The following is a 19,307-nucleotide window of genomic DNA, read 5'->3' as shown; positions in this document are numbered from 1 at the left end:
CCTGTAGCCAAGATGCAGAACCAGGGTAAAGGGAAGTGATGACCCAGGATGTGCAGGGCACTGAAATCCTCCCTGCCTTACCAGAAAGGTGGAAAACAGTAGTGCCCTGACACATTGTTAATTGTATGCCAATAAATTTCTGTGAGAATGGCACAGCATGAATCTTAGAAAGAAAACAAGTGCCTCCTATATAAGTTGACATGATATATAATATTTTTATGAGAAAAATAATGCAAGATTTACTTATCTACTGAAATTGCAAAAATCCCAAATAAACAAAAAAGATCACAAACAAACAAAACTAAAAAATTTCGCCAAACTACATAGCAAACAAAAAGCCATTTTCTAGCCATCCCTATAAAGCTAATTCAGATTAATGTAATCAACTGCACTGGGTTCACTTCACATTCCCATAACACATATTATTTTCCTCAGCTGTGGTGAGACACTGTTACTTCCCATACAGTCAAATTCTAAGCAGACTCTACAGATATCTGGCATATTTTAGCACTGTTAATCTTCTACCAGACCTTCATGTGAGTTCACAAAATGCTGCCTGACACTATTCATCCATTCACTCTCTTAAACCTACAGACTCAGACTCCCAGAGGGGTCAAGACAACTCCACAAAGGCTATATAACATGGCACTAAAAACATGTGGTGTCTTCCAAGTTTCTCCATGTTACCTGAGGAAATTACCATGTTATTTCCTCTTTAGATGCACAAAGTCAGCTGGATGAACCATCCCCTGTCCAGCTTCCCCCCTCACAACCACAACTCCACCAAGCCAACCCAAGTAGTCCCTCCAATACACATAACACACATAGCTGGGATGTCTGTAGGGAATTATTCCTGTATTTTTTCTTAAACTCCAGGGCAGGAGAAATCAAAATTCAGTGAGAATGGCATTAATTCCTCATTACCTACATTCTTGAAGTTAGCATTTCGACAAAATTGATGTCCTGGAAGAACAGTTGTAACTACATTAAAACTGATTTCTATTTCAGTAAGGCAACAGACTTACTGTTTACTTTGATCTAGTACAAACCTTCTGCTGACTGAAATTATGAGCAAAACATCTAGACTAAGCTCTACATTCAGCTGTAGAGTTCACTTCTGTAGAACAGGATTAAAACACAGCAGAATTACTCGCTGCATCTCTAATCAACTGATTGACTTCTATTCTCATTTGAGGATTAACAGTCTCTGGGTTATGACAATTCTTATATGACTGTGCAAATATTTAACAGCCACTGACGGCTCATTGCAAGGAATCATTATTATCAGAATTTTTCCTCTCCCCATTTACTTACAGTTTCATGTCCTCTTGGTTGTGAATTCAGTACAGATTTCATTGCACCTTTTAAACTTAGGTCATCAAATTACAAGGTATGCATCTTAGTGTGGCTGAGCTCCCCTGCTCTTAAGTAAAAAGTAGTATTGCAAATGGATACAAAGGCCACAGTAGAGCAGTCCTGAGAATCTCCCCTTTGAGCAGATCTTCTTTATATTTAGAGAGCCAGACTATTTTACACGTTCTAAATTACATCAGGTGTCACTCTGACACTGAACCAGTATCAGGAGGACTTCTGCCTCTACCCTGAAAGTTCAACCATGCAGTTTTGTAACTCAAGTGGAGAACCATTATTATTAATTTATTAACTTCATAATTTTTTCGCATTACTAAAAGCATAAATTCTCTCTTTCTGTGCATCCCAGGTTGTGATGCTTCAGTACACACTGAAAGTTTGTTTGGTTTGTTATTCTCCATAGGCAGATACGCACCTAAATACCCAATGATACATGACAGTGGCTTCCTGGTGCTTTTTATCTTCAGAGGATTCCCAGCAAGTTCACAATGTCGATCTGCATCTGAGAATTTTAAAGAATAAAACCCAGTTTAAATATTTTACTACTACAAACAGATTTAGGACATACCAGCCAATCTCTGACTTGCATTTTTAACACAAATTTCTTTTTTTCTTTTAGCCCACCTTTTAGAGTGTCCTTTTTATCATCAATACTTCTAATCATGAATATTTAAAGGCAGGACATGTCCTCTTTCATGCCAGTGATGTTATGATTTTTTTTTCTTTTTAAGTAAATGTAAGTTTTAATACCAGTTAGACTGTAGTTTTTGCTTACAAAGTCTTTCTGGAGGTAGCCAGCCAGACAAATGGAACACAGATGAAAATGTGATTACTAAAAAATGCAGTTTTGACTATTAAAAATTATTTACATTGAATTCTTTTTTGTTTTCTACACACTTCTCTGTCTCTAAATGGGGCAATACAGAGTTAAGGATTTAAAGGTAAGGCTACTGATTTTTGTCATACAACTCCTCACTGTAAACTTTTCAACAAAATGCTCAGTTGTAACCAAATATTACAGAGCTCAAAAGTTTAAAAGATTGTAACTTTCTTCTAAGTACATGAAAACTAGCAGTGCAGCAACTGCCTTAAATTTCCTGCTGCTACTGTGAATACACAAGCAGACACTCCATCCACATGTTCCAAAAACAAAGTGCTAACATAAAGAGGTTCATGCTTAGACAATTAAGTCAGTCAACTTAATGCAAAACTTCACAAGGCACCAGGTTTCAGTAAATCATTTCAAGACGACTGGAAATAGATAATCTTTTTTTTTTTCTTTTTAAGTATTCAGAATAATTGGGTTTCCTGTCTTCCAAGAGCACAAAAAGCTACCATAGAGAGCTTCCAGTATCCCTAGAATACAGGTATTCTGTTCTGGACAAAATTGCATTCATACAGTGATTATCTAGGTCAGGAGTTCTCTCAAATGAAAGAGCTTCCCACAAATACCTACCTACAAGTTTTACAGAAGGGACACATTATATAGATTATAATTGCAACTCCACCCTGTGTTTCACCAAACTCTTCCTTCGCTTCATTCCAGCACATGAGACACAGTAAACAGCAACAGCAAGAGGATAAGACACCATGTAAAGCATTTACAATCCCTTTATCAATTCTAATCTAGATCTGTGCAAAAATCATGAAGATGGTGAAGGCACAGCAATGACTGGAATAAGTATTTCAGATGTTCAAGATGTTTTCAGTGCAGCAGAAAAAGCACAACTTACTCTCATAGATTAAGGAACCTACATAAAATTGTGGAAATACCAATGGGTTTCAAAGGTTCCAGAGCCCTAATGCTGAGTACATTAAGTACTTTGTTACCTTTTCTTAATCACAAAACATATTGTGCTCAGGAAAAAACCCAAAAGGCCTGGTGCCCAGAATATTTTTAATATTGCAAAACACCTGAAATTATTTAAGTCGTGGAGCAGAATGATGTGTCTCCACTGACTCCCTCAGTAAAATAAGCAGAGGCTATATAGTATTTTATAGCTACTTTGAGAACAGCAAAGCATCACCTAAGAAGTAATTAGCAAGAAAATTTTCCATCTACGTGCCTTCACTATAAAAAAAGATATTGAATCATGTAGTGGTATTTATATGCTGACTGGGAACACATACTGCAAGGAGAGCACAATTTTCATGCTTGAGATAAAGCATGTTCATCAAAGGTGAGTATTCAAAGCACACTTATCTTTTGAAACAGTAAAGCAAGCTTAACAGCAGCAAACTTTGATCCACAATAAGGTGCTCCCATAAAAAGTATAATAAAGTTTATGATCTTTATGCAGAACACAGAGAAGAACATAGAAGTTGTATTGTGCATCATTCTCAAGTGTAAAACCAGAGAATAAAATTTGGGTAAGAAGATATCAAAACTCCCAAAATTTAAAGCAAGTCCTAAAATCATATGTGATCTTTTATATGAGCAATAAAAATCTAAGTAAGATCAGTGAAATAGTGGAAGCTATGAGAAAAAAAAATCATGACAAGAAGTAATCTGATATTTTTTAGTATATTTTTCAAACATAGCAAAAGCAGAAAGTGTGCTGGTGTCTGTAGCAATAGATTATGAAGGTGTGAGGAAAATACACAAGCAAATAAAGGCACAGCAGAAAAGCCAAATGCATTTTTTGTATCACTGTTCATTGCAGAAGAACCTAAAGAAGCTCACTTCCAAAATACTTTTACGAGGAAAGTATGAGAACTGTGTCACATTGAAGTGTCCATAGGAAATATTTCAAAATAAACTGCTTAATCAGTAGAACCAAGTTACCAGGACCAGGTGGAATTCATCCAAACTGCTGAGCAGACATGCTGCTGGTGTTTAATGAATGCTTAAATGTTCTTGGTTGAAGAGAACAAAACCAGGGCAAATGTGATAACATACTCCAGTAAGTAGGTCTGCAGAGTGGCAGAAGGTTGCATTATTAACAGAAGTACATGGTTAAATTTGGAAACATCAAGGGAGCCAACAAAGACCTTGGAAGGGAAGGCAAGTTGAGCGTGTTCCCATGACTTGTGTTGTGGCACGTCCTTGCAGCAGGAAGGACGGACAATGGTGCGCTGGGCCTCGCGCGCCCGGCAGGGCTGGGAGGAGATCACCCCTCCCCTCAGTCCATGGCAAACACAGCCAGAGCCTGTGTCCAGCTCTGGGTCCCCACCAGGGAAGAGATACAGGCACAAGGGGCAGGGCCAGCTGATGGATTGGGTGTTTGAGTGCAGCACATCCAGGGCCTGGGGAACTGCTCTGGGCAGCCTTGAGAGGGAAGGACAAGGGGACACCTGGCTGGCACCTCAGCCTGCCAGAACAGAGCACAGGGACACTGAGCCAGACCCTGCTCAGAGGAACACAGGGCCAGCACAGCACACTGCTCCTGTCTGTGGCAGAAGCCAGGCTGGGGGACAGGAGATTGTTGGGTACAAGGATAAGATTATTTACCCTGAGGCCCATCAAACACCAGAGTAGGTGCCCAGAGAAGTCATGCAGTCTCCACCTGTAGAGATACAAAAAGCTCATCTGGCCTAAAGGCCCATGAGCGCGTGAACCTTCTGCAAGAGGTGGGATCAGAGACCTCCAGGGTCCTTTCCTACTTACATATCCTATAAACCAGTAAGTGCCAGTCTCCTAGGCCTGCCAGGATCCTCTGAGGGGACCATGACCTGCCCACATGCAGCTGATCTGGCATCCAATTTGGCACTTCAGAGAGCTTTTACCTAAGTGAGTCACCAAAGACTTCTGCTGTCCAGCTGTTACAGAGTAAAAGAGGCTTTTTTCAGAAATTAAAACCTTATTAAAATTAATTTTCTATGTAGTTCCCAAATGATCTGTGCTGATCAACATATAAAAGGGCAGCAAAAGAGGTGATTAGAGAGTTAAAATTTCCTGATAAGAAATTTCTAAGCATAATCAAAGCCAAAACTGATAGCAAAGGACAGGAGCAGCAGCAAGCAATGCATGTAAATGAATTCTGAAGGGGTAAAATCACTGTAATATATAGATACAATGACAGCTCCCACACCATCACAAAGCAGAAGAGTATTCATGGAGTCAGCATCAACAGCTTTCTAAAAATATCTAGACAATACTATAAAGAAATCAAAATCAGAATGTTAGAAAACATGATAGGAAAATAGAAAACACTACTTTCTAAAATTATGGGAAATCTATATCTTGAAGTGCACATAATATGGGGCACCATAACCCTAAAGAGAATACAGCACAACCAGAAAAATTCTAGGAAATAACATTAAAAACCACAGTGTGAAGCACATTTTTTATGAGGCTTTAAAGCTGCCAAGCATGATGACTGATGTGGGCATTACAGAGGTGAATCAAAACAGTAATGCCAAGAAGATGATAACAAATGAGGCTGTGCTTCTAGATATGAAAGTATTTTCTAATTATTTCCTCTTTAAAAAAGCTAGATTTGTAGGTCTCTTAAGCTTAGAGAGACTCTCATTAGCAAGTTATTTCTCTTTGACATTCCATCATATCTCTGTGAAAATGCAGATCATCTAATGAATGTACTGTATTCCCTGAATTGTATTCTTAGACACTTTGGGAAAAAATAATATGCTCAATATTATATGCTCAATATGTCAATTCTTTTGCTGGCTATTAAAATCTGGCAAAAATTGTATTCAAAGATAACAACAGAGGAAATATTTTCATCCTAGATGAAAGCTAAAGAAAGAAGATATTTTCATCCTAGATGAAAACTAAAAGCTCTTCCATAGCTATCAAAATCAAGGCTGCAAAATATAGTTTGCGAACAAATACACATAAATGTTACTCAATTCAGATGAACGGGTAGCTTTATATCAGTAAAATACCAACTTTAGGCTTACAAAGACAAATCAGTAATATTTTGCATATTCTACTCTTTTCACTTGTCTTTGTTGCACCAAACTAGATCACTAGCAAGTACTATGCACCATATTTGTTAATAAATCTGAGGATTTAAATGTATAACAAATTTTCATCATGATCAGCACACCCATTTCCAGATAAGTATACATATATTATACAGACAATATATTACCATGCACTGAAAACATTTTGACAATCATGTCTACACAGACAACATGTAGTTATCCAGATCTAAATTACTATAATTAATATACATAGTTATAGTGATAAACCTATATCCAAGCAATGAAAATAAAAAAAGTCCCTCAAAAGTCTCCCTGTGCTGAAGCAATAATGTTTACAGACACATGGCTCCCTGCCAGGCATTTATCAACCTGCCTGTGAGCTGCAAACAGATCCACTCGTCAGTGACTGCTGAGAAGAATGCTCACTTTGCTTTTTCTCTAATTAAGAGACCTTTCTCAGACAGGATGGTCTTGCTTAACTTTCTAAAAAAAACCACATGCAATATATTCAAACTAAAAAAGGAGGTAGTGCATGAGATTTTGACCACAACAATTTCATCTTACCAAAGCAGTTCGCCAATTCTAATTAGTCCTTGAAAAACCATCAGACAATTTTATTGTCACCAACCACAGTGAGTCTATTAAGTTCAGACAGAACAAAGTTTGAGCTTTCCACGACGGGCTGTGCTCCTAGCAGGAGGTGCTGTGCCTCCTCAACCTCCTGGTGGCCATCCCAAGATTGAACTGGGATGTAAATGCATCCTCTCCACTACCTCCTGCTGGCATCTGAGCAGGGGTCGTGCTACAGGCTTCATTAATGCGGAAAATCTAATTCTCTGCACTATCTGAAGGAATAAAGAACACAGAATAGGACCTTGCTTTCTGCCAGTGGATATAATGGCAAGAGGGAGAGGAGGTGGGTGGATTTCGGTAAGAGAAAATATTCTGTTGAAATCTGGTTTTCAGCTAAAAGATGCTTGGGCCTTATCATTCCCAGAAGCTTCCAACCTTCTCCAAGACATGAGAAGTACCTGCAGATGCATTCAGGTACACAGGTGGAATGCAAAAACCAATTTATTTTATGACTGAGCTGTGACACGCTTGTTCAGACAGCCTTTCTCAGATCTGGGAAATCAGTTTCATTTACAACCTGGCACTTCAACAAATTGCACAAGACTAAGCAGGCATAAAACCTGGTATGCAGCTGGGATAAGTGCCCCACCAATCCTCTGCCTTCAGATTTTATGGTTTCTGAGTGTTGTTATGGTGCCTAATGCAATATAGTTGGGAAATGCAGTTACGTTTTCAAGAACTGGTTTGGCGCACACAGAGTCAGGTGAGTCTGACAAAGCATCTAAGCAGCCATTAGATTCAAGTTTCAGCAAACCAACATGGAAAACAAATTCCAAATCTGTTGTTGGGCATTGTAACCATCTCATGCCATGTCACATCATGGGTGACCTGGTACTCCGGCTCGGTAATTAGTTAAGCATGACTGTAATATTTCTAACACCAACACAGATATTCATTCAATACTGTAATTATTCAGTGGATCCAGCATAGGAAATCATTACTGCTAATTAAGGATCTTGTTTAAAAATTCAAAAATCCAAAAATGCAAGATAACCTTAGAAAAAGATTCAGAACATTTACAGAAAAAGACAGACTATTTACTTATAATATTAAAATCTATAGAGTGCTCTGAAAACAAGTCACCAGTACAGGAATAAAACTACAAAATATTCTTTTTCACCTTTACTAGAGCAAGAATATGACAATGACAATGCAGGCAAGATAACTGTAATGATTCCACAGAAAGAGATTGCCAGAAACAGAACAAGGATTGTGGATATGTGCATGCACATGAAGAAACGTGACTTAAATCAGTTGAGGAATAATTTGGTTTCCACTGTTAGAACACTATTTTAATGCTGCGTTCAAAAACCATCAACAATTGTGACTTTTTTTTCTTCAACCTATGTTAGGTCTAATCAGGCAGCATCAGAATTCAGAGACAAAATCACAAGGTCCAAAGTTTGCTTAAGCAAAAAGGAAACATGGAAGACAGATACTACATGGGGGAAAAAAAAAAATCTTTTTACTCTTGCTGTTAATCTCATGCAGAACTCTTTCACTCACAGCAAAGAGAAAACACTCCCAGCACTGTCAGTTGAAGCAAGAATGACTATTTCCTGCTGAAAAGCTCAGCTTTTCATTCCTCTCTTTAAAGGCTGAACACATGCATAACAGTTGGATGAAATTATTTCTTCTGGTGTTTTTTCTCCTTAAACAAAACTTTCATCTTTTGAATATTTTTTACTGCAGGGAGGGAGAAAAAACACATATATTGATAAAAAGATATAAGGTTCAAGTGAACTTTTGAATTTTCCTGCATGATTCAGCAGAAACATAAATTTAAAGGTACAATACCTTTCTCTCAGAAAGTAACCTTTATTTTGGATTGAGGATTAAAAATATAATCTTAATCCATCTTTAGACATATTTCTTCCATGAAAAACAACTCATTTTATTCTCACAGTTGACACAGGGTTTCCAGAAAATCTGAAAGTTCTTCCTGACTTGCATATATATAAAAGAAGAAAGAAAATGGCCAAAATAACTAAAAAATTAGACAAGGACAATGAACAGAAATATCCAGTAAATTTTGGAGTGCTGCAGAAGTAGGTGAAAAGTTTGCATATGCATAACGGCTGGTCTTGAAGTACATAAAGGGAAAATAATTACTCAAAATCAGATTTTAATCCTCTGTGGAGTAAATTTCTTATAAACAGTGCAGACATCATCTGCACCCCAGATAAGTATGCTGGGAAAACATTCAGTGTTAATCTAATGAACATGCTTATAAACTCTACATCTAATTATTTTAAACGTTCTCTTCAATTCTAATACAATTGACAATACAATGAACCAGCATGCCTCATCCTGGAATACCAAGCACCTGCTCCAAGTACTGTATCTATGGAAGACTGGGAATCATAGTCAGACAGTGTGAGCAGTAAAACAATGTGCCTGGTGCAGATACAAAAGCTGTTGAAATATTCAGTGACTTTGCAGCAGAATTTACACACATACGCAGGTGAAGAGACTTACTGTAGCTATCTACAAAAAACTTTTGTCACACTACTAGAAATTCATCAGGTCTTTATATTTTGGCTATAAAAAGAACAAGCATAATACAGAATTTTATTTAGAATTAAAATTTAAAACCGGAACAGAAAAAACCAAAATGATGCAACTATGATGAATAAACGTGGCTATCACCACCACCTGATTGTCACAGTGACAAAGGACTGTATTGCACATCACATTTAAATTATTATGAAACCCCAGCTCCTGATTCTTTGACCAATCCCATTGAAAAAAAGTACAATATGTACAGATCTATAGGTTCTGCTAAGCAAATGATTAAAAGACCAACAACAGAAAAGCACACTTCTTTCATGCTGCCTAGTGGGAAGAATGTGTTGTTGTGGCATTGATTTTCCCTTCCTGCCCCCCATTTTTGTTACTGTCAATTTTTGAAAGTGAATGAGGTGATAGTTTTTTAATTAATTTGAAATGTTCCCAGAGTTTAAGACCTGTTCAAGGCAACCAATGTGTTGGTATATGCTGGACAAATGAAAAAAACAAAAATGAAAAGCAAAAGCGTATAGACAAGAAATGTTTATTGAAAAAGAAAATAAAATTAAAAGACAAAAATGGGTGGGAAGCACAGCACACAGAACTAAGAATTAAAAAAACATCTTACATTCTGCCTTAATGGCAGCACAGTTAATAGGGACAAAGGGACGTCGCGCTGCCTGCCGCAGCCGGAGGGTATTTTTGCAGACCTGCCGGGCCAGTTTTGTCCAACAGGTGGTGTGCAGAAAGAACGCCTGCCGCGTTTTCACCGCCGACTTGGGGCTGCCCGTGTTGCGCACCGGGGTGCCCTGCGTGGCCTGCCGCGACAGGTGCGTTCGGACATGCGGCTCCTGCGGGACAGAACACGGACAGCGTCACACACGGCTCGGCCACCGCACCCCAACAGCCCCACAAGTCAGGATAGCCTCAGAAAGGGATTCGGGACATCCGCAGGAAAAGAGAGACTATTCAGTTATAACATTCAAATCTACAAAGTGCACTGAGAACAGGTCACCAGATGATAGCACAGGAATAAAACTACAAAATATTCTTTATTGCCTTTACTAGAGCAAGAATATGACAATGACGATGCAGGTAAGATCACTGTAATGATTCCACAGAAAAATATTGCCAGAAACGGAACATAGATTGTGAATGTCTGTGTGCACATGAAGAAATGTGACAAATTAGTTGAGGTATAACTAGGTTCCCATGGTTAGAACATTATTTTAATGCTGTGTTCAAAAACCACCAACAATTGTGACTTTTTTTTCTTCAACCTATGTTAGGTCTAATCAGGAAGCATCAGAATTCAAAGAGACAAAATCACAAGGTCCAAAATTTGCTTAAGAAAAAGAACGTAGTGTCTGTAAAAGACAGACACTTCTTTTTTCCCCCTGTAGTGTCTATGAAAGACAGACACTACAGGGGGAAAAAAGAAAAGTCTTTCTACTCTTGCTGTTAATCTGATGTAGAACCCACAGGAATACATGAATAACCTGTCTAAGCACTTTACAAAAAACAGGCCTGTGCAGGAAGCCACAGAGCAGACAACTCTATTGAGAGTGGATATATAAATGCCATCCTAAATGATATGTTGTATAGTAGATTTAACATTTCAGAGATAACACACCATTTGACAGACAAAATGACATGTGTACACCAAAAATGCAGGAAGCACATGCTTGTTTATACAAGAAGTAGTCAAAGATATGGCAAGGCCTAAGCACTGTACAGTTCTACTTAACACAGAAAAAGGATTAAGTAATTTAGTTTTGTAATACCAAAGTTGAACACATAAATGAAAACCATTCCATTAAATAATCAAATCACAGCAGTCTTGTGCAGGCACCACGTTTTGTTTTAGAAAAGCTTGTCTACACAATCCTACCTCTGTAGGTTGGCTGGATGACAGCTTATCTTCATCTGTCTGTGTGGGCATTTTCAGGCCACCATATTTCTTCCAATAAATCCAGCAAGATGCACACAACCTACATTGCATATTGGGAGGGCCCCAAGAATACCATTGGTGAGACTGCGGAGCTGGGGAGGAGAAAGTAGCACAGGTGAACTGGTGCAAGTTAAATTCACTGCAATCAATCCAAATGCTGTAATAGATTATTATATACAGCCATAACACATGGCAATAGCAGAGCATTGTATGGATAAATATTTAATATATTTCACACTGAAAGTAAGAACTTCAATTGTTTGTTGCTTTATTTTTTTACAAAAGTGCCAGAGAGGTGAACTCTAAATGGGAATTTTGGAAATGCTTCTAAAATGAATTTCAAAACAGGGACTTTGTATTGCTGATATTTTCTCCCAAAGGACTACCAGAAAAAAAAAAAAAAAACCAACAAACCCACTATTTCTAATCTCACCCTGGAAGACAGGCTAATTAAGTTGGATTTTATATCTGCTCTCATATAACCTCTGTTGAGGGCTGCTATTCCAAAAAGTACAACAGAAATTATCACATAAATACTAGAAAGAAACAATAATCCTCCCCATCTTTCTCAACAACAACAGAGGGGGAAAAACATACCAAAACCATTCAAAGAAAAAAAACCCTCAAAAACCCTGCAGCCTTAAAGAAAAACCAAAAATAAATTTGAATCTAGCTTTGTGAAGGTAAAGGAATAATAGATCAATGCCATCATATTACACTACTTAATCTTTCTGTGCTTTATGAATTGTTTAAAATAAATCATCAAGAAATTTGAATACTTTAATTAATATACTGAAGGCAGTTCTAACTTAAAAGATATTTCTGCCATAAGAGCAATTGCAAATTATCCTCTGTCATATCCTAACAATATTACATATCTTTTTTTTCTAACAGCACATATTAAGATTCACCCAAATTCTTGAGTCATTAAAAAATATATTTACTTACTATAGCAGCTTTCACAAGCCCGACCTATTACTGTGGCTTGCGCCTGGTAAGAAGCTCCCATTGCTCCGTTGACTGCAGCAGGTTTCCCATTGTTGCTGGATATTTGATTGGGATTTGGTTTATTGCTTTAAATAAATTTTTTTAAAGGTTGCAAAAAAAAAAAAAAAGTGGTTTTATTAACTGGTTAGTTAACAGGAAGACAAACAATCTAATTCTGGAAATCTGATGTGTGCAGACAACATCTATAAAATCTTCTCTAAACAACAAGAGTAATTTTTGTACTCCTCTATTACTTTCAGCATTGTCATACACTTGCTATGTTAGGAGCTGCTCTGACAGTCCAATTTGCAGCTTTTACTGTGCTCTGATTGTCTAAGCTGCTTGGAAAGCTCATAAAAGACCAACTCTCAGGGGTCAAAGCATTAACAAAACTCTGACACAGCGTGGAATTTAAGAAGGTGGTTGTAGTCAACAGAAAAGGTTTACGAGTTGAGGATGGACTTTGAGCGAAGTATAACAAGAGGAGCAACAGTGCCTGTAATACCACAAGGTTTTTGATCCCAGGAAAGGGTCAAATAGCCTCCTGTCTGAAAAAGAAGTACACACAGTAAAACAAATGTCTTATAACCACAGCAAAACTCACCCATATATCTGGTTGCTCTGTCTCAGTTCTCTTCTAAATTATTTCCTGTCTGAGAAGGCTAACTGTTTTTTGGATATTTCTGTTTGGCTTTTGAATATTATTGTACTATATCATTCTCATAATTATTCTAGCTTCTAATACTTTAGTGAAGTAGGACTTTACAGGTCAATTAATTCAGAGAGCATTAATATAACTCCTCACTAAGTGCAATATTTCCAGAGTTTCAACTTTGTGAGTGTTAATTACCCTCAATACAATGCAAGGTTGGATACATTGATTCCTAAGATAATTATTTGTCATTTTAGGCAGCATAAAATACATTAAAGAAAAGTTAAAATGACAATTGAAGAAACCTTTGCTGTATCAAGTCTCTGTCTCCTGCCTTTTCCTTTTTCACCGTATCAGCAAGAGACAATTTTACAACTTCCAATATTCTTTATCCTGGGCTCAAGGTACAGAAGAAAAGCTTGAAAGACAATTAAGTCTTCCACATTATGATCTGTTGCTTAGTTACCTTTCAGAAATGCCATGAATTGAAAGGGACTCTCTGGAATTAAGGAGAGAACCTTGCAATTTCAGGAAATACCTAATGATCAAGTTCAAAAAGGTACTCAGCTCTGAGAATCAATTCTGCTCAGATTTCAAATGCAATAAATGAGTCTTGAAGCAGAGCATTTAGCAATCCCATGACCACCACAGATACCAAAGCCTTGAGAAGTCCTACCATCCTCCTGCTGTTGACTAGGGATTTTGTCTTGAAATGGAGGCAAAAGACAGGCAGTAAGATAAAAATACAAAAATCCCACACTTTGTCATCCAATACAGCTGGTCCCTACTGTGAGCTAATTGAAAATCCATAATTGTCCACACAGACCAAGGAAATTAAATTGAAATGCATAATGTAAAGTCTGAGCATCTTACGGTTTTCCTAAAGCAGCCACTTATCTGAGAAGGTTAGGGAACACTCATACTAGAGGTTTTAGCTTTTTTTAAACAGTGTGACTTGTTAGAGACGTGAGCTTCAAAACTCACAAAATTTGTTCTGAGATAAGCTTAAAATACATTTAACAGTCTGCTGCTTTCATTGTAACATCTGTTTAAGAGAGAAGCCAGTATGAAATATGAAAACGAAGCTCTATTGTATGTAATTTATACAAGCCATCAAAAATCTTTGTGAAGTACTTCCTTTGTTATTACATTCTTCTGTTATACAAGCACTCACAACAATTGGAAGTTCATATATGAAGTAAACTGAATATACGCACAGAAAGCTTAGAAAAAGGTGATTTGGAATCCTTTCTCTTGTCATAATATTGAGGAAATTATGAATATGTAGGAGGGATTTTATCTTTTTTCTACAAATCACATGTTAACAGGAGCAGACATAGCATCCAGTTTAAAAGAAATACAGATCAAAAACCCCTCAGAAGAAAACAAGATTGCATTAGTAGCACGTGGTCAAAGATAGAAGATCTGGGGTTGCGTGCTACCTTTAATTTAGAACCAGAACATCTCTTGTCTCTAGATGAAGAACAGATTATATCAGCCAGATAAAACTGTAATGGGAAATTATCTCATTTTATTTTATGTAACTACATTAAAAACTACTTCTACTTTGAAATATTGCATTTACACAAATATGAAGTGTTGTGCTACAGGGATTTGGAAGAGGTTGTTTTGTAACAACTGCTTTTTTGATTAATAGGCTCTTCTTGGATGTGAACAGACCACAGGTAGCACTTGATCAGCCTTTGTAAAACTTCTTATTCCAGACAAAAAAAAATTGCAGGTCAAAACCAAAGATCAGTAAAGTAAGAAAGTTTCACTTAAAACAAGAGTTTCTGGCATTTTCGGATTATATCTCTGACTATAATAAATCCTGTAAAAGTAACCATTAGAGAGATGACTAGGAAAATAGCATGCATGTAACTGCATGTTACTGTTTCAATTTTACCTGTATATTATTCAAAAAATGAATTTGTTGTTATACTCACTAGGTGGGGATGTATACTTGTTTCAATTTACTTTCTGCTTCAGCTGCTTTCAGACGTTTCTAGTTGAAAAATGAACACATTAAAATACTTTATTACATTAAGGTATGACATTTCATAAAACTGCACACAATACATCTTTAAATTATTTCTGTTTTGTGATTTCAGAAAAGCTTCCTAAACAAGCATAGAAATCTACACAATGAAAATCACGAAAAACAAGCTCTTGATTTTTAGTATTATTTTGAAATCACAATGTGTTGTCTTTCCCAGTAAAACTCACAGGCCTCACATATGACAACAAAACTGTAAAAATGATAATGACAGTTTACATAAGTCACATCTATATAAACATGTATGACACTGTGGCTGCCCCTCATTGCAGAATTAAGTAGAAATTAAATGAATGAAATTGTGTTCCTCACCAGTCACGCAACAGAACTTGTCTGCTCTGTCCAGAGTGAGGCTGAGCTTTTATACCACAGTACTAGTAGCAATAAAGTCCACTGAGTCTTAGAAATAACTAAACACTTTCTAGCATTAAATGCCATCAAAACTGTGGCTCAGGAACATCACAGTAACAGCACAGCTATACTACTGTCAACATAGTCTGTGAATTTACTAAATCATTACTTTCTTCATTCGGGCAACAAACTTAAACCATTTTGCATTTCTATAATGTTGAGAATTTTTAGTAATTGCCATTTATTATACAAGTAACTAAGAAAACAATTTTTTCAGCAGTGGCACAAGAAATAGAGAGTTCAGGTGTCTACAGGTTTTCCAAAACATTTGTATGTAAAAGATGAAGAAAAAACATTATTTCCCTGCATTTTCTGTACTCAAGACATTACTTCTATTCACTTGAGAGAAAAAAAGAAAAAGTAAGAGAGAAAAGAATTTGAATCACAGTCAATTTCATTACAGAGGATAAAAAAAAGGAGGGGACAGATTTATAGTCGGCAATAATAAATCAGTACTACCTGTCTTTATAAGGTGATTAAAATTCAGTCCTTCATTTCACCTGCAATAGCCACTTCTCCTGTCTGCTGTACTCTTATTTTTTGATATCCAACTTTTGCAAGGTTTATAATCCAGGAAAATATTTCCCACCTTGAGAAAACTATCATGAGATGACTCTGCTCTGAGGGTCCCTTGCCTGAGCCATGAGGTAAGTTACAGAGTAATTCAGCTTTACTGGCCCAGCAGTCTGACTAAACCTCCTGGTGTAAACTGCTGTTCTTCTCCATTTCATTAAGTTGCCTCTGTGTGGTCCATTTATAAAACTCTCACTTATAAAATTGCATCTTTAAGGAGTAATGTGTAACAAATAGACTTCGAATCGGTACATGTCACCATTAATTAATTCCTGTGCAAGGAGAGTGCTCCTCCATTTATCTCCAAAACAGGTTTGGTGGGGGTTTTTTTCTTTTTTTCTTACAGCTTTTTGCTGTTCACAGATGCCCAGTTTGGAGCTACAGAAGTGAATCCCATTGACATTGCTGGTACAGTTGAAATCTTTCCCCAGTGCCAGACCTGGCAACACTGCTCTATCCTTAGCAGGCCCACAGAAAAATGCAAACAGGTCTGCTCTGCCTGCTTGGGTCAGTTTTTACAAGAGCAAGGAGAAAGAACAGCAGCAGCACCATGCCCCAAGTCTCATAAACTGGTAGTTTTTAATCTGAAAACATTTCACAGATCCCAGTGGTGAACTCCTTCTGCTTAACTGCAAGACACAGGTTTTCCACAACTGTCTCTCATTCCTTTTCTTATTATATCCAACAATACAGAACTTGTTTGCAGCCTGACAGAAGAATGTGAAACTGCCAGGCAGTGGGTTACCACACATTCCTCAGAGCTCCCTAACAAACTGGTCCACTCTACAAAAATGAGGAAATCTCACTGCACACCTACCATAAGCAAAAGAGAAAATACAATAAAGGGCAAAAAAGGATGAAAGTAGCCCTGAAGCAGTGTCAGAATGTAAAGGCATATGTAGGAAACTGTATTAAGCCCAAATGGCAGTGTCAATGAGAAGTGACTATATAGACATTGATTAAATTTTAGCATACTTTTAGTACTGGCATGGGAGTTGTAAGGAATGCAATTTAACAATTGCTTTTCTCCTTTATTTACTAAAGGGAATTATATACTGTCTTCTAAAAAATAAATGATGCAATGACATTTCAGTATAAGCTACATTTTTGTACACTCAAATTATGGCTACCATTGGTCTCTAAAAGCAACAGAACATGTCACAGCTTGAATTCTCACTGACATACCAACTTCTAAGTACAGAGAGAGAGGAAAGGACGCAGAAAGAAAACTACCAATAATTGCAGTTTCTGAGATTAAACTCTGTCTATTGAAATCTAGAGACAGAAGTGGTAAAAGCTGGAGGCTGAAACTGAAAATATTTAGACAAGAAACAAAGCACCAGTTTGTAACAAATCCCTGGAGCAATGTAATAAATTACTGGAGCAATGTAACAAAGATAGCTGATGCTTTACCTGGAAAAAAATTTACATCTTAAACAGTATTTCAAACAGGTCTTACAGACTGCATTGCAGGGGAGGTCAGAGTATACTAACCCAGTTTTTCATGGGGTCTAATGCTAGCACTGAAAATTAATGTTTGTGGGTTTTAAGAACTTTTGTTAAGCATATCTACTTACAAATATCCCAAGAACTGACCACTTTCCTAAATTAGTCCTGTTTTCAACAGTGGAAATAAATAAATGAGAGGCTAATGTATTATACTGTTGCAGAAGAACAATATAGCCACCATTTAATGTGCTCACTCTTTCCCTCTTACGAAGTCTCAATAAAGTCTTTTCCCATTGAATCTGACTTTCACAGAGAACACCACAAATAAGTTTTTATTCAGTAGAATCCATCAATCAAACCTGGCCTTCCTCAAACACTGTACATAACACAGGGGACATGAGAAGTGCCCTATCACCAGGAATGATTACCCAAGGCTGAATTAGTTTTGCTAGACAAATTCAGAGAACTTTAACATATCTTCCCTTCAGTTTGACTTGAAGGGAAGATGTTCTCAAAGCAAGGTGGTAGCAGTACCTCCACTGCCATTAAATCACCACATTTATAACCTAGCAAGAATAACATTTAGTAAAAATTATGATAAAGAAACCATTTTTAGGCCTGACACAACACATCCTATTCACACAAAGAAATAAAGATAACTAAAAGCAGTGTCTTATATTAAATCACACTGATCTAGAACTCAGAGATTGTATTTTAAGATTCAAGTATGTGCACTGACCTTTTTCATCTTCCCATTCCCACAAGTCCCCCTGCCCCTCAAACATGAGATTTAGAGAAGAATGACTCTGAAATTTCCACTTTATTACTGAATACATTTTCTCCCTGAACTACACTCAATTATCACTGCTTGTTCTTTTTGGGGAAAAAAACCCCTACAGATATTGTTTTGACTGAATGGTATCAATTTTTACCATTCAAAAAAGAAAAAAAAAACTAAACACAGGCATGATGAAGTTCTGATCCCTTCTTAGGAAGGATTATAGAAATGTTAACCAGGATTAAAATTAAACATTTGGCCTACACTGGTTTTATTACTGAAGATCACATACCCTGAAAGAACATGGCTAAAGAATTCCATCCTGAGTGTATTGCCATGGTCTGAGTAGGATGTTGGAAGTTTATTTAGTTACAAGTAGAACACAGGCATTTACCAGAGCATTCAAGTTGCAGATAACCATAAAGCCTATGCGATTTTTCTGTAAAAACCCTAATCCTGTGAAAGGATATGCAATCTTAACACATACACTTTGATCATTGTAGCAATAGAATCATAATGAGCTCTAAAGAACTACAAAAGGAATCTTAGTCTTTCACCAACTACTCCAGAACAAGTATTTCAGAATAAAAGCCACATTTTTATCTGATTCTTAAAGATAATCTGTTGCCCAGCCATTAAGAACTGACAAGATACACAGCAAATCTCTGCTGACAGCACCTCTCTAGGATAAAAATCAACAGTGGGGAAAAAAAAGGGGTTTGAAGTGAAAGGAATAGTGACAAACCTAGAAAAACATGCCTTTATAGGGAACATATTATATTCTATTTGTATTATCCATAGAACTAAATTGTCCTAGTGATACTCCAAGACACTACCATGCAGTATTTTACTGCATGGTAGTAAAACTCCTGTCCCTTACTTAACAAAATGATGTAGAAACAATTTCAAATAAGCCAGAACAACCTGAACTAATCATCCCTCTGACACATTTAATTTGAAACAAGTCCAAAGATCCATCTAATTTTACAGCTGTAGTTATTACAGCATAAAAATTATTTTCAATACACTGTCCATAACATCACCATCAATT

At 36.9% G+C, this 19,307-nt stretch overlaps 1 protein-coding gene across 2 annotated transcripts in view; it reads right to left on the bottom strand.

Annotated features, from left to right (window-relative positions):
• Positions 1–19,307, bottom strand: part of MTA3 (metastasis associated 1 family member 3) — a 131,885-nt gene that overhangs the window by 39,573 nt on the left and 73,005 nt on the right. For both annotated transcript variants that reach the window (XM_054279515.1, XM_054279516.1), the window contains exons 11-15: positions 14,936–14,994; positions 12,299–12,423; positions 11,291–11,442; positions 10,028–10,250; positions 1,787–1,873 (exon numbers count right to left, since the gene is read on the bottom strand). In XM_054279515.1, coding sequence (XP_054135490.1) covers positions 1,787–1,873; positions 10,028–10,250; positions 11,291–11,442; positions 12,299–12,423; positions 14,936–14,994 — 646 coding nt within the window. The remainder of the gene's footprint in view (positions 1–1,786; positions 1,874–10,027; positions 10,251–11,290; positions 11,443–12,298; positions 12,424–14,935; positions 14,995–19,307) is intronic.

The sequence above is a fragment of the Melozone crissalis genome, unplaced genomic scaffold, assembly GCF_028551555.1.
Source record: "Melozone crissalis strain CALT ecotype California unplaced genomic scaffold, PUWL_Pcris_2 ptg000027l_1, whole genome shotgun sequence".
Taxonomy (NCBI): domain Eukaryota; kingdom Metazoa; phylum Chordata; class Aves; order Passeriformes; family Passerellidae; genus Melozone; species Melozone crissalis.
This window is presented reverse-complemented; position numbering and strand designations above follow the sequence as displayed.